At 44.8% G+C, this 16,205-nt stretch overlaps 1 protein-coding gene across 2 annotated transcripts in view; it reads right to left on the reverse strand.

Moving 5' to 3' along the window:
* Window positions 1-16,205, reverse strand: part of RGS6 (regulator of G protein signaling 6) — an 831,317-nt gene that overhangs the window by 19,125 nt on the left and 795,987 nt on the right. The window contains exon 17 of one of the 2 annotated variants that reach the window (XM_029598734.1): window positions 8,384-8,437. The exons of the other annotated variant lie outside the window; for it this stretch is intronic. Within the exon in view, the coding sequence (XP_029454594.1) occupies window positions 8,384-8,437 (54 nt within the window). The remainder of the gene's footprint in view (window positions 1-8,383; window positions 8,438-16,205) is intronic. 2 annotated transcript variants of the gene reach the window in all.

A 16,205-nucleotide genomic window follows, 5' to 3' on the forward strand; every position in this document is an offset into this window, starting at 1 on the left:
TACCTTGCACGTGCCAAGCCCAAGGGGAGCCCCAATGGCTTTCCCTGTTCCCTCCAAGGCCGCTCTGAAATCGGAGCGGCCTTGGAGGGAACTTTTTTTGGATCCCCCCCACCTTTCCCTCCCTTCCCCTATCTAACCCACCCCCTGGCCCTACCTAAATCCCCCCCACCTTATTTGATGGAGTTACGCCTGGCAGGCGTAACTTGCACGCACTGGCAGGCTGCTGGTGTGCGAACCCCCCGGGCACGACCGCTGTGCCGGAGGACTTGGAACCGCCCCCGGCCCCACCTCCGGACTGCCCCTGGACCGCCGCCACACCCCTGGCCCCACCCCGATCCACCCATTTTTGAAAGCCCTGGGACATACACGCGTCCCGGGGCTTGCGCGTGCCGCCGAGCCTATGCAAAATAGGCTCGGCAAGCGCGGGGCAGATTTTCTTGGGTTACGCGTGTATGTTACGCGCGTAGCCTTTGAAAATCTGCCCCTATATGTATACTAAATCGAGCAGCCATTCTTCTGTTCATCATGGTTCATGCTCCTTGCAAATCTTTATGGACTGATTTTAAAAGTCATTTCTGTGCATAAAAGTAAGTTTTATGTGCATAAATGACTGTTAAGACTGTAAAATAGCTGGGGCTCAGTTCACATTAAAGTTTGTGCATAACCTAGTTTCACGGAAACTCCTAAGCAAACTGGGAAGAGGTGAGGTATTCCAGTGGCAGCATTAGGACTTATGTGCACACTCTTTGATGTTAGAAAGTATGTGGGTAAGTTCACCTGCACACGTTATGCCCTTGATAGAGCAGATATAACTTTGTGTAACCCCTCCTTTTCTCGGGGTCACCTTTGGAGACTGCAGAGGTGGTGAATGTCTCTACTGCAACCCTAGGATCAGTCTCAGCCACCAGAGATCACCAACTGGGGACCAGAAATCTTCTGGGAAGCCCAAAGGGAGATTTACCAAACAAGCTCAATGTCCACACAGGTCTGTTCATTCCAAAGAACAGAATTTATTTAAAGTCCAAAGAATCCCAAATCTTCAAGAAAATGCACCCAGCAATATCTGAATACATTCCAAGCAGACAAAGGAAAACTGTTCAATCAAAAGACTCAGGCTTTAGCATTTCCATAGATAAACAGAGTAACATTTCCATAGTTAAAATCCTCAAAATATCTTCACCTTGGGCTTTCCCAGCAAGGACAACCCCCTTGGATCCTAGGATGAATAATCCTTCAGGCACTAACACACTTCAACTTCTTCCTCTGTCTCGCTCCCCTGATCTCTCTCACTCATGCCTATGTAGGCACCATTTATGACCTCTCTTCAACTTAGCCCTTTTGGGGGAATGAAACCTCCTACCAAAACTCCCACTAGCTATAACATAACTAAACTCTTCCAAACCCCTCCTATTCAGGAAGGATCTTGCACATTGCCAGTGCTTTGTAGTAACAGAACACTGTGTGCTCCAGATGAACTCTTAGAGAGCAGTAACCCTCCAGAAACTTCCTAGCGACCCTAGCCAGGGTTACATTTGTGTGGGTGACTTTGTTTATACTAGGGCACTTATATGCAAATTTTCAAAGTTAACTTGTGCGCGTACGTTCACTTAGAAAGTCTGGAATCAAGTCTGCATGCAAAGGATATGCACCTACTTTCTGCACTGTACACATTTATTAAATTATTAAAAGAGACCACTTTACTCCCTCACTTTCTAAATTGTTCCTAGTAGTAAACCCTGGCTTGGGATTCAGTAGTTTGTAGACTATCCCTTCAGACATCCTCCACTGAAGCTTGTCTGGATTGGTCAGGAGGGCACTGTAAAAGCAGGCTGTGTACGAGAAGTAGTGTGGTTATGTTGTGTCCTAAGCTGAAGATTTGAAAACTAGGACAGTGAGGAGTTGGTCTCAAATTTAGGCTCCATGGCCTGTACCAGGGGAAGCAGACTATTCTCTTGCCAGTATCTCTAAGGTTTGGAAGGGATTGTCTAGGAGAGTGAAGAGAAGATCTGAGAGGTTTGCTTGTGTTTTGTAATTTTGTATTTTCTGAGATCCTGAGGAGGATTTTGCCCCGTGCCTTGGAATCAGGGCCAGTGCTAGCTGTTTTACTGCCCTCCCCGCCACCACCAATACCACTGCCGGATTCAATTGGAGCCCTTCACGGGTTTCTCTTCTTTTTCAGCAATAATTTTGAGTCTTGATTCCATTTATAGGGAGCTGTTGTGGCAGGGTTAGAGCAAGGCTAACACATTCCTGTTGGGTGAATCTGGAATACTTGTTCCCTATACCAGTAATGAGCAAGAATTCACTGGGAAGGAAGAGGAGGTAGTTATCCAGTGGACAATCTCCATGGAGAACACTCAGTTCTGCAGCCTTTTAAAAATAAACACACTACCTACTGCTTACTAGCTATCTTATTGACTGACTATTTAAAAATACAAACAGTCTACATAAGCAAACCTTCCATACCAAAACAAGAAAACCTTTGCTAGGAAAAGGCAGCACAGCAAAATTACACCGGGCCTACAACACTAATACAGCTCCTACTGAGAAAACAGAACAAGCCTTACACAGAATCTACACGCTAACATAATCCCTCACCTCAGTCACCACGGCAGGATAGACCCTCACCAAATACAGAATAAGTGACCACAAATATGAAATATTCAGACAAAAAATGAAATGGGACCCCCAACAAACCCAACTCTACATACAGTGCAACCCTGGAGAAATACAAATAGAAATACATCTTCTCCTGTACTAAAAAAGTACAAAGATTTAAGACATATACATTGCCAAAACTGACATATTTCAATTACCAAAGTGAAAAAAAAAGTTCTGCCTTTGTCGTCTGGACATTTTAGTTTTTTTAATCATGTTGGTCCTGGTCTCCAGCTTTCTGCTTTTCTCTTCTGTCTTCTGTTTTTCCTGTCCATTTTCTGTTTCTTCTCTTTCCTTTTGTCTTTTCCATTCCTCTCCTACATCATCTGACAATTATCTTTTCCCTTTCTCTCTCACCCCACCCCCTACTCAGCATTGCCTCTCTCTTTCCTCACGTCCCAGCACCTCCCATCATTCTCTCTCTCTTCCCAGCATCTCCTTTTTCCTCCACAACCACACCCAGCACCTAGTCTTTCCTCAACAACCCCTTCCCAAAATCTCCCTTTATTCTCACCCTTTACCAGCATCCCTGCTTTCTCTTCCAAAACCTGTCTAGCATCTTCCCTCTCTCAACAGCCCCTTCCCAGCATCATTCACTACTCTTTGCCCCACTTCCCAGCATCTCCTCCACAATACCCCTGCCCAGCACCTTCCTTTCTCAACTAAACTTCACCCAGTATCTCCCACCATACTCTCCTCCATAATCCCCACTCAGCACCTCTCTCAACAACCCCCTTCTCTGCATCTCCCATCACTCTCTGCCCCGTTCCCAGTATTTCCCCTCCCTCCTCCACAGCCCCCACCCAGCACCTACCCTATTTCAACAACCCCCTTTCCCAGCATATCCCACCACTCTCTCCCCATCCTTCCCAGCACACCATTCTCTCCTTCACTATTCTCATCCAGTACCTTTCCTCTCTCCTGCACAAGCACCTTTCCCAATATCTCCCACTACTCTTTCAACAACTTGCTGCTTGGCATCTCCCATAGTTCCCTCTCTGTCCAGCATCTCCCTAGGGCCACAATCCTGAGTCCTCCTCCTCCTCATCTGGCTTGATTCAGCTGATCCAGGAAGACTTGAGACTAGAAAGCAGGAAGGATGTGCTTGTACAAAAGCTGCATTGCCAAAAGGCAACAGCAAGCAAACAGAAAGTAATCGCGGGGCCGATCTGTGAGCAGGGATACTCAGCTCTGTGGCGACGCAGCCTCTTCTTCCACATGGGTTTCCTGTTACCTAGGAAATCCATGCACCTAAGTGTGCCCCTAATTTGAAGCTGTTACTCGAGCAAACGCACTTCGCATATCTTCCTTAGGACTTTGTCAGCTTTAACATATGCAAGAAAGTGGATTTTAAAACATGCTTGCACAAAGTACATTCCCGGTTTTACCAAGTAGTCCACCAGTTTGCCCAATCTATTTCAAGGTCATCCAGATTTCTCTGGTTCTTCAGCCTGCACTCCCCTCCCAGTTGACCCAGACTCCTCACCCTGTCGTGTTAGTCCTAAAATGAGATTTCTGCACTTATACCTCATCAGGAACAGCAGTAACTATACATGACTACACTGCGTGGTGTGGCCTCCAGTTTTAAAATACAGATTTACGCTTGTAACTATTTGCCTCACCCAGAATGCCCGTGCCCTGCCTATTCCTCGACCCTTTTCCAGCCCCCTTTTGTTTTAGCTTGCGCACGCGCATGTAGGTACTTTTAAACAGGCACATGGGCGCACATGTGCGTGCTTTCGTCGACCCACACCCAGGGACATGGCCATTTTATAACATACACATGTATATGCGCGCTGTTATAAAATAGACTGAACGTGCACACGTGTGCGATATTTTAAGTGGATGGGTGCCTATGCTGCTTCCACTGTGTAAGTGGGGGGATTTTAATAGATACACGCACCGATGCCATTACCAGTTTCCCCAGTTTATTCCCAGTTCTCAGGAGTAAGGGATAGAACTAAAACCCCCTAGTTTAATAATCTTCCTCCTGCCCTGTTAGCCCAGGCCCTTAAAACGCCACCGATCTATCTATATTTTATTACTTACATGTCAACCATAGCAGATGTAAAGTTATGTGGCAGAGGATTCCTGCGCGCGCCAGTGCGCATAAGTATTCATGCGCTAATTTCGGTGTCATTAGGGCACATTTGGTGCAGGTCAAGACATTGTGCTCGCATCCTAGACACATTACACAGACTTTATGGGGGTCTGTGATAGATATGGTGCGGGTAAGTCCATGGCCATGGAAAAAATCGAGGCACGGTACGGTCGACGGCCAGTAGGCCGTGAAGGCCGAACTCGACGGTAATCGATGGGAAACGGGTAAAAACTTACCGGAGTACCGCAAACTGAAAAAAGTTAGAGGAGGGGACCCCTGTAGGGCAATTTAACGTTTAGTAATTCCGTGAGGAAAATTCCTGTCAGGAATCTCTTCAGAGCTCCTTTACCGCGAGGCTACTGCTGTGTGGAAAAAAGAAGACTGAAGGGGGACCCCTGCTGGCTGCAGGGTTGGTGCCATGCTGGGCATGCCCAGTAGGGGCCAGTCAAAGTTCTGGAAACTGACAGAAGTTTTCCGTGATTGGGCTCCATCCTGTGATGTCACCCATATGTGAGGACTACCATCCTGCTTGTCCTGTGAGAAATATATATTCATATATGTACACACACATACATACATATATATATGTATATATACATGATTAGAATCCTGAGTTGTACATTAGGCATTGCTAGTCAGTAAAAGGACAGCCACTATGGACAATACATTGAAATCCTCAGTTCAGTATGCAGCAGTGGTAAAAAAAAATGCCATGAGAATATAAGGGTTTATTCAAAAAGGTATACAAAATCCCCCCCCCAAAAAAAGGAGAAAGTGATAATTTGTATGGCAACGTCAAAAAGCAAGTTTTATGACTCCATCAGCTGGATATGTACATTATCGGTATCTTGTACATGCTCTGTTGGGGGTAGAGGAATGGGGATAGGTGTCTGTCTGTATGTATATGTGTGTGGTGGGCAGGGGGGCATTCAGTGGAGAAGGATATAAGGCAGAAGGCTTGCAAAGGGTATAAAGATGAGGGGTTGAGGGTAGTGGTGGCGGAAATAGGGGTGGAGGTGGAGTATATGGTGAGGGGTGGGGGTGCATGTATGTGATAGTGTATGTGGTAGGTGTTGTTGGTTTCTTGTGGGAGTGTGAGTGATGTGTGGGTACTTTTCCCCCTCACACTCTCCATGTTCTTCTCCTACTTTTCTCTTCTTCACCTGTCTGGAAATAGTGTGTATGTGTTGTAGTTGTGATAGGTAGATTGATATCAGGAGGTGAGTGGAGAGTGTATGTGTTTGTGTGTGTGTGTGTGTGTGGGGGGGGGAGCAGAACTCATCCCTATTTTCTACCTACCCACTCACCCTCTCTCTTTCTCTCTTGTCCTGTGCGAGTGTGTGTGGATACATGTGCACTTTCTCCCTCTCTCCATTGCACTCCCCATGTCCTCCTTCCTTCCCCATGTGTGTGTGTTGTGGGAAGGTGAGAATGAGAGTGTGTGTGTTGGTAAGTTGACATGTTCCCCCTTGCAATCTCCACAGACTCACCTCTCCCCTTCTTGTGTGTATGTGTGTGGGGGTGGGGGAGTGAGAGGATATGTGTGTGTGTGTGTGTGTGTGTTATGAGGCTGGTGAGAGTGGTATTAGTGATGACTTGGGTATATGTGCATATGAGAGGGAATGACTTGGATATATGTGCATATGAGAGGGAATGAGCTGGGTGGGTGTATGTGCACTCTTCCGCCCACTCTCTACTTTGCACCTCCATCTCTCCTCAGTTATGTAGGTGGGGGGGGGGGGGGGGGCGGGGGTATCTGTTATAGGGTTGGTATAATTGACTGAAATGTGTTGGGAAATAAGTGAAGGTGTGTGTGCATGGCAGGAAGTGGCTGGGCATGTGGGGTGTGTACATGTTAAGGAGTGGTTGAGCATGTGGGGTGTGTCAGGGTGTGGTTGAGCAGATGTAATGTATGTATGGGGGGGTTGGGGGAAGTCTGGAGGTGATTGGGGGTGGAGGTGCATGTGTGGGATGCAGTGGAGTGGGTTGGGGGTGCATGTGTGGGGGATAGGGTAGGGTGGGGTTTGGGTACGTGAGTGTGTATGGAGTGGGGTGGGGTGCGCATGTGTGTGGGTGAGGGTTGTTTTAAAATACAGATTTATGCATGGAACTATTAGACCGCCCTGGAACACCCATACCCCACCCATACCCCACCCCTTTTCCACCCTCTCCTTTTTAGCATGCACATATAGGTGAGTAATTCGCAGCTTTTAAAATCCGCATTACTCACACGCAGCTCACAATCTTGCATATTTGGGCCTTTTAGTGCAAGCAACGTTTTTAAAATTCGGCCCATTTTTGCTCATGATTTAGAAAATTGTTCAAGTCTGACTTTTAGTGAAAACCCCCCCAGGTTGCATTGTTTTGCAGGGGCAAGGTCTTTGAAGCTCTCCATTATTCCATAGTCATTCAGTCAGCATTGCACTATGAAATGATCAATTGATCATTGCTCAAATATCATGACAGATTCGGGAGAGAAATAGTATTTTAAAGATAATATACGTTTTCCAGTTTACTTGGCAAGCTAAAACCCAATGCACAGTATTGCAGGAAATCCCTTGACATTAGAAGGAGTTTCAGCAACTAAGTTAATTTTCTTTGACAAGAGAATGACTTACAATCTCTTCCTCATGTATCTTATTAGTCTCCTACCTCAATGCTCTCCTTCACCGAAAAGAGGACACTGTCACAGGACAACCATTACCTTCCTAACCACATTACTCACTTTCACAGATATGAATAGCAATGCCTTGTTATGTATCTCATATCATTCACCTCAGATATTAGAAATCAGAAGGTCACAAAAATCATACTTGGTAGAGCTCAATAGCTTGTAAAATATATAGTCTCAACTAGATGAATTCATAACAGCTCTTTACCTTTATATCTTCTACTTGTATATACATAATAGGCATGTCAGCCAAGATATACAATAATATTGCAGAAGCATGCTGTAATCCATCTAAATGGGTTACATATAGAGTATATTTTGTCTATACAGTAGCTGTGAGGGCAATTTTCAGCCCCCTCCAGGCAGCTTGTAGGCCTAAGAGTGCATGATATCCAGTGGCCTGGAAGATCATTTTCAGAGAGAAGCTCCCTGGGAGTTTCCCTTTGAAAATCTCTTGCTTGGTGGGCATTGCAGGTACATAAGTACCCACACTGTTTGTAAGTGCAAATTCCCGGCCGGGAGGTATGCAATAGGGAGTTAAAAATAAATGCCTTTTGTGTGCTTTCTTAGGATGGACTTGGCGCTGTCTCTTTTCCTTGTGCTGTGGGGGCGGAGGGCAATTTTGTAAGGGCTTTCTCCATAGGCAAACAGACATTTACATGCAGAAAATCCTCAAATTTTGCCCCCTAAATGCATCAGCTGTGAAGCATAGCACAAATCAGGCAATACAATACTATCATGCCAAAGAAAGCGATGTTGTGCCCAATGCAACATGTCACTATAACTCCTATACATGTTCTATTTTACTAATATTGATGTGAACTTTGGACAAGCTACACAAAAGTATGACAAATGCCTTTTTTTTTTTTTTTAAAGAGGGAAACTTGAAACAGGACATGAGCAAATAATCATAAAAAATTGACAAACTTAAGGCTGAGAAAAAATGAACTTACCACACTGCGAGTGAACTTTTCTAGAGAAGTTCTACGACCTTGCTCATTCTCAGGCTTAAAAAAGGGAGAGGAGGAAGGAGAAATACAGAAAAAAAAATCTTCAGCTTAGAGCAGTTTTGTGCTTTTAATGGCAGTAAAAAGATAGAAAAGCGAATCAAACAAAAAAAGCGGCCACTGGAGTTTGCAACAGCAAACAAAACAAATGGAAAAACAAAAAAACAGAGAGACCTTCGAAGAAACGTGAAAGGTCACAGCTGCCTCCCTAAGGTTAATGTCCCCTTCTCGCCCTTTTTTCTTGAAGTGCAATCCAGATCCTGGATGAAATGCCACAATAAAACAGCCCAAGCTCGAGTTCTGCTTAATATCTTTTCTTCTATAATTTTCTGATTTGAAGTTCAATTAAGACCTCAAATTAGGGCCAAGCAGCCTTAAAACAGCTGTACATTTCAGTCAGGAAAGGATAGCTTTTTTTTTTTTTTAAACAAATTGGTGCAAGTGGGATATAATTTCTTAACTATCTTGTCCCCCTCCACACACACACACCCTCCCGTCCCAAAAAAAGAACAGAACCTTTTGAGCTACTTGTCACTTTCTGCTTAGATCTGAGTTTTGTTATGTGCAGCCATTTGCCAGTAACTACAGCTGTAGTATAGCTAAATATCCCGTGCATGTAAAACGCATGCAGATATGTTGTTCAGCTCTCTCCACAACCCTATGAAAAGCTCAGTTGTGCTTGACTGAATGAAGGCACCTGGGTTAGCACAGCAAGAGATCTAAGTTTATAAAAGTGCAAATGGAGACAAAGTCTATGGAAAAGCACTGGTTAGAGCCCCTAAAAACGTTTTGGATGAAGCTGTGGTTAATGAAAAGGGCAAGGTAGGTGGGTGTGGATGTGGGTATATGTGTATTATTGTACGACTGAGCATGAAACATGATCTGAGAACTAACTGGTACACAGTATGGTTACTTCAGATTTATATGTCACAGCATTACAGCAAGGCAACCACATCACTCATCAACACTAGTAGAAACACCATGAATGCAAAACATACAAACCAATAAAAAGCTCATTCAAGCATGTACCATAACATGCAAAAGTAAACAAAACAAAGTTACAGTCATTATCAATGCTATACTCATTAGATAACCTATGTTAAAGGTGCTTTGAAATCCTTTTATTCAAAAGAGAGAAATAGATTAGCTTGGAGTAAATGAGCGAGATAGAGTAAATGATAGTCAGATGTCTAATATTGTATTACAGTTTTAGACATCTGACTGTCATGTAAACAAAAGAACATTTAGCCCTAGCATTATGTTTCTAATAAGTTTTCAGAACAAAAAGCTAGGCATCTAGGTGAAGGCACATGGCTAAATGTAGGTGTCTATAAAGTAGGTTGTCTAGAGACATTGCCTTACAATTGGATGTACTCATCCAGTTTGTAATACGCTATTTGTCTGTCATCCATAACTTAGATCACTGGGACTTCAGACATTATTAATAAAGCACCTCATTTGGGCAGCCAATCTTATTTTCAGATGGAGATCTAGACATTTAATGCTGATTGAAAATTTGCCTTGTTTTTGTATACACAAAGCAGGTTGGCTAAAATCCCACTTAACAGAAAATTGCTGGTCTTTAAAAATATAGGCTCTAGTATTTTCCTTTAAAATAAGGTAGTGATATTATTCTCTTTTGCCATATAACTGATCTTAAAAACGTTTTTCCAATGGTAAGTGTAAGGCAGGGTAGCATAGTCTCACCCTGCTACCCTTAACAGGGTGGCAGGATAGGAATGGCTGAGCAGGAGCACATGCTTTTGGTTGGCCATTCTCCCCTCCCCCTTCCCCTCTTTCCCTCCATGGCAGTGTTTTCTTTTGATTTTCCCACCTAAAGCCCTGGGTGTTCATGGGAGTCAGATAGAGGCGGGAAGAGATAGGGCTACAATTGTTAGGTTAGTGGGAAGGGTGTAGGAGGAGGATAAAGGGAATTTAGCCTGGGTTATTGCAGTTTTTACTCACTCTGTCCCCTGCAGGCTCAAGGCATCCTCTCTTTCCTGATGGCTGTGGTGCATGTGCATTGGTTCATACCAGGAGAGGGAAAGTAGTCTCTGGGGCTGCGGTGGAGGGAGTCATGATTGTGGAAGTGCTGGGAGATGCGGTCAGTGGTGAGTGGCGTCTGGCTTTGGAGCAGGTCAGGGGGATGGCAGGGGAGATCCGGATCTCAGCAGGAGGAGTGATGTTCACAATATATTAAATTGGGTGCTCTTTTTTTTTTGCTGATGGCAATTGTACTCAGGCACTACGATCTGTCTCAGTATGGGTCATTATTGGCGTACGCTGACAGTATTTTGGGTGCGTATCAGGACTATGAAGGTTGGGCTTGGCTCAACTACAATGAATGGTTTAGAGACAAGATGGAGGAGAGTCGCTTTATGTCTTGAAGTATCCAAAATATTAACCTTTGGTTGACGAGGATGACTCTTAAAGGACATGATGCTGTGGGGAGGATGGGGCTGCCTGGGTCATCCAGTAGTTCCTTTTATGCTTCTCAAGAGTCTAGCAGGTCAGCCAGGTCGGGAGTGCAGTCTAAGGGATACAGCAGAGGGCAAGATGTCTGTTGGCATTTCAATAAGTCCTCCTGTCTTTTTCCAGACTGTAAGTTCCACCATGCTTGTTCCTGTGAGGCAGGTTGCCCTGCTTCCAAATGCACCAAGCATGGAGCTGGAGGATCTGATAGAGGTGCGAAGGCTTGAGGTGTTTGAGAAGGCCCCACCTCCAATTATTGTGGACGTTTTGATCAAATTGTTGGGGGCGTATTCCAACAGGAAGGTGGCTGTGCTTTTATAAGAGGGTTTTTCGAAGGGATTTGAGATTCCTTATGAAGGCCCGAGGGGAGAGGGTTAGTGCAAAATTCCAGGTCATTGGTTCATTTTGTCAAGTTTGTTGAGGAATATTGGTGGGTGAGTTTGGTCTGAGGAGGATAGCAAGTCCGTTCATAGAGTCTCCTTTTAGTTTCATGCATTTGTCTCCATTGGTGGTTGTTCCGAAAAAGGAGGAAAGTAAGTTCAGATTTATTTTTAAATGTATTCTTTCCTCTGGGGAATTCAGTTAACAATTTCATCCCTAAAGAGATGTTGTGTTCAGTGCATTATGCTTCCTTTGATGCAGTGGTGACTTTAGTATGGAGAGCAGATGCTGGAGCACTTTTGGCAAAAGCCAACATAAAGTCTGCATTTCAGCTGTTGCCGATTCACTCTGATAGTTTCCATTTTCTGGGGTTTGCATTACTTTAATTGGTGTTTACTCATGGGTGTTCTGTCTCTTGGTGCTTATTTTGAGACTTTCAGTGACGGTTCAGGCTGCAGGTCTGGATAATATGTTACATTACCTGCATGATTTCTTATTTGTGGGCCCAGAGGCATCATGCATTGCTGTTATAGAGTTTCATATATGTGGCAGATTGTTTGGGGATTCCGATTGCAGCAGGCAAGACGGAGGGTCCTGTGTCCAGGTTGACTTTTTTGGGCATTCAATTAGATTCGGTAGCTATGATGTCTCAGCTGCAATTGGAGAAGGAGCAGAAATTGCAGGAAATGGTTTGAGTGGTTGGTGGGGCTAAGAAAGTTACTTTCAGGCCGATACAGTACAGTGCGCTCCGGTGGAGCGAACTGTTAACCCGCGTTTGGATGCGCGTTTTCGACATGCTAGCTTTACCTCTTATTCAGTAAGGGGTAATAGCGCATCGAAAATGCGCAGCCAACCTCCACGAAACTAATAGCGCCCGCAACATGCAAATGCATGTTGATGGCCCTATTAGTTATTCCCGCGCGATTCACTAAGTAAAATGTGCAGCCAAGCTGCACATTTTACTTTCAGAAATTAGCGCCTACCCAAAGGTAGGCGTTAATTTCTGCCGGCACCGGGAAAGTGCACAGAAAAGCAGTAAAAACTGCTTTTCTGTACACCCTCCAACTTAATATCATGGCGATATTAAGTCAGAGGTCCCAAAGTAAAAAATAATTTAAAAAAAATGTAAAATCGGCCCGTGGTTTGTGGGTGAAAACCGGACGCTCAATTTTGCTGGTGTCCAGTTTCCGAACCCGTGGCTGTCAGCGGGTTTGAGAACCGACGCCAGCAAAATTGAGCGTTGGCTGTCAAACTCGCTGACAGCCGCTGTTCCTGTCAAAAAAGAGGTGCTAGGGACACGCTAGTGTCCCTAGTGCCTCTTTTTACCACGGGCCCTTATTTAAATACTGAATCGCGCGCACAGGAGAGTGGGCGCTCTCCCGCGACTTTTACTGAATCGGCCTGTTTGTAGCAGATGCAGTCATTAATTGGTTCGTTGAACTTTGCCTGCAGCATCATTCCAATGGGCAGGCCATTTTTCAGGCAACTTTTTATGGCTTCTGAGAGAGTGCAGAGGGCTCATCATTTTGTTAGAATTACCCAGGGTATATGGGAGGAGCTGTGTATCTGGGAAGTCTTTCTGAAAACTTACAATGGTGGGCAGGTCATGCAGATGGAGCAGGTGACCAGTACAGATTTATATTTATATTCAAATGCGGTGGGGACATTGGGTTTTGGGTATAGTGCACAGATAGGTGGCCGGCAGCATAGGTAGAATCAGGGCTCACCAGAAACATCACCTTTTTACAACAGTTTCCCTTGGTTGTAGCTATGAACATTTGGGGTTAGGGTTTGCAGAACAAGAAGGTGTTGTTTTGGTGTGAAAATTTGGAGGTTGTGGAAGTAATAAATCGGCAGGCTGCTAGGGGAGCGCAGGTGTCTGCATTGTTGAGGGAGTTTGTATTGCTATGCCATAGATGGAATGTTTCCTCTAGGGTGAGGCATGGGCCCGGAGTTGATAACTCTACTGATGACCTTTCTCATTCCAAATAGGAAATCTTTCAGCATTTGGCCTCACAAGTGGACAAGAAAGGAGCTGCAGTTCCAGATCATTTATGATGGATTGGAATGAGGAAGCATGGGAGATGATCCAGGCATCTTTGGCACTGGCTACTAGGCTGGTGTATATAAAGGGTTGAGGTAAGGCATGTTATGTGGGGAAAAAGTTAATTTTGTTACACTGGCGGAGCCGAGACCCTCCATCTTATTGGGCGTGGCACAACCACGTTCATAAAATGATGGTAATGGACGAGATGGCATCTCGGACCTCACCTAAACATAAACGGCGCTTTCTGCAGACATGGAATTCGTACATCCAGACACTTCCAATGACTTCCAGGAATCTACTCTTGAAGGACTCTGGCCGAGGAATGACTTCATGATTGATCTTATCAGGATCCTAGCAGTATTTATGCTTATTATTACTCAATATTTTTGCTTTTATTCACACTGAGGGAGGAGGGCTGGGGGTTAAAGAGGTGGGGGGGAGGGAGGGAGGGGGAGGGATTACTAGGAGACCTAACCTGCTGAGAAAATACTGGATCCGCTAAAGCTACGGCTTCTCCATCCACTGGCGCAAGCCAACAACTTGTTATTGTGACAACGTTATTTGTATTCTTGTGCCTCTATTTGTTATTATTAATAAAAATGTTGAAACTGATACTTCACGCATATCCAGCATAGCTCTCTGCTTCAACGGCAGGGGAGAAGAAAAACAACCAATAAGAGCTGAATAACATAGTCTGGGTAAAACAAATAAGCATGGGTGTAGCTTGCTTATTGCGGCGGTTACTACCTCTACTACCCCTAACTAATCAAGCTTGATATTTCACTCGGATGCAGCTCCATCACTGCTCTCTACATTAATGGCGGGGGTGGAAGGGAAATAGAACCAAAGAGCTAAGAGAAACAGATAAGTATGAGAAAAAAATGTGTGAAGCTTGCTGGGCAGACTGGATGGGCCGTTTGGTCTTCTTCTGCCGTCATTTCTAATTTTCTATGAAACATAAAGGGTCGAGGTACTGTGTCCAGTTTCCTCTGGAAGAAAGGTTGGGGAGCAGAGGCAGTACTGAATTTGGCAGTGATGTAGTACATATTGTGGGCTAGCCGAAAAACCAAAGAGAGGAAGGATGTCAAATTGAGTGGATTTTATTGATCATATATTGCCCGACTCGGGCCGAGTTTCACCCATAAACAAGGGCTGATTCAGGGGCTATGTTTTGAATGTAGCCAGTAATCCTTTATCAGGAGAATGGTGCAAAGCTCAGACTCTTCTCTATTGTGGTCTATGGAGGATGTAATTAAACTTAGCGGCGCTTTCAGAAGTTTGCTGTGCTCCAAATAGAGGTTTAAACTCAGAGTTCCATGCACCAGAAAAGCAGCTAGTGTATAGCTGATGGATTCCTTAATTGAGTGTTTTCCCTGAACAGCATCTTGACTTGCTTAATTGTGCTGATATATGTTTAAACCACTATTTGGAGCACAACAAACTTCTGAAAGAGCCGCTAAGATTAATTACATCCTCCATAGACCACAATAGAGAAGAGTCTGAGCTTTGCACCATTCTCCTGATAAAGGATTACTGGCTACATTCAAAACATAGCTCCTGAAGCAGCCCTTGTTTATGGGTGAAACTCGGCCCGAGTCGGGCAATATTTGATCAATAAAATGCACTTAATTTGACATCCTTCCTCTCTTTCAGGCCGATACAGTACAGTGCGCTCCGACGTGCACAGAAAAGCAGTAAAACCTGCTTTTCTGTGCACCCTCCGACTTAATATCATGGCGATATTAAGTCAGAGGTCCCGAAGAGTAAAAAAAGATTTAAAAAAAAAAAACTGAATTCGGCTCACGGCTGTCGGGCCAAAAACCGGACACTCAATTTTGCCAGCGTCCGGTTTTCAAGCCTGTGGCTGTCAGCGGGCTCGAGAACCGACCCCAGCAAAATTGAACATCGGCTGTCAAACCCGCTGACAGCCGCCGCTCCTGTCCGAAAAGAGGTGCTAGGGACTCGCTAGTGTCCCTAGCGCCTCCTTTTGCCAGATTTTACCGCACCACCTCATTTGCATACTGTATCACACGTACCGGCGAGTGGCTGGTGCACGTGCCAGGAGAGGGGGCGTTCGTCCGCTCTCCCGCGTTTTTACTGAATCGGCCTGTTTGTTTTTTTGGCTTTTCTGCTACATTGGATTGACTTCCGTGTTGCTTTTTGGGACCATCCATATTGTGGGCTAGATAGGCAGGGGCTTCTTCTGTGAGGGTGCATATAGCAGGGTTTTCAATTTTTCAGAAGACAATGGGTTGAGGTAACCTGGCATATAGTTTCCCGGTGAAGCATATGCTTGTGGGGTGGGAAAGAGGGTAAGGGCAAGTGAAAGATGGGCATTGCCCTATTGGTTTTCGGGACTTGCTAACAATTGTGGGAAAGCTCCCGGAGGTTGTCTATCGAAGTATGAGGTGCTTTTGTTTTATTCAGCTTTTGTGTTGGCTTTTTCGGCACTATGCGGATGAGCGAATCGGAGGTGCACTTGACTGGTCGGCCAGGAATTGTGGGGTTATTGAATGGGAATGTTTCTTTAATGGATGAGCATGTGAGGATGTGTTTTCTTTGGTCAAGGACAGATCAGGCAGGAAAAGGTGATGAAGTAATATTGTATTGTTTGGATGATGTGTCCAGTTTTGTGACAAAGAATTGTTTTCATGTTCAGCCTGTGGTGAGTGGGCTGTTTTTGGTGCATATGGACAGCTCTTGTTTGATAAGATGTCAATTTGCAAGTGTTTTACAGAAAGTCATTTGGAGCCCAGGGTAGAGGGAGGATGTTTTCAGGACTAACTCTTTTTGTATTGGGGAATCTACTAGTATGGCTGAAGGTAGATTTGTCAGAAGGGGCAATTAGGAGATTGGGTCAGTGGGGGT

The sequence above is a fragment of the Rhinatrema bivittatum genome, chromosome 4 (genome assembly GCF_901001135.1).
Source record: "Rhinatrema bivittatum chromosome 4, aRhiBiv1.1, whole genome shotgun sequence".
NCBI classification, from domain to species: domain Eukaryota; kingdom Metazoa; phylum Chordata; class Amphibia; order Gymnophiona; family Rhinatrematidae; genus Rhinatrema; species Rhinatrema bivittatum.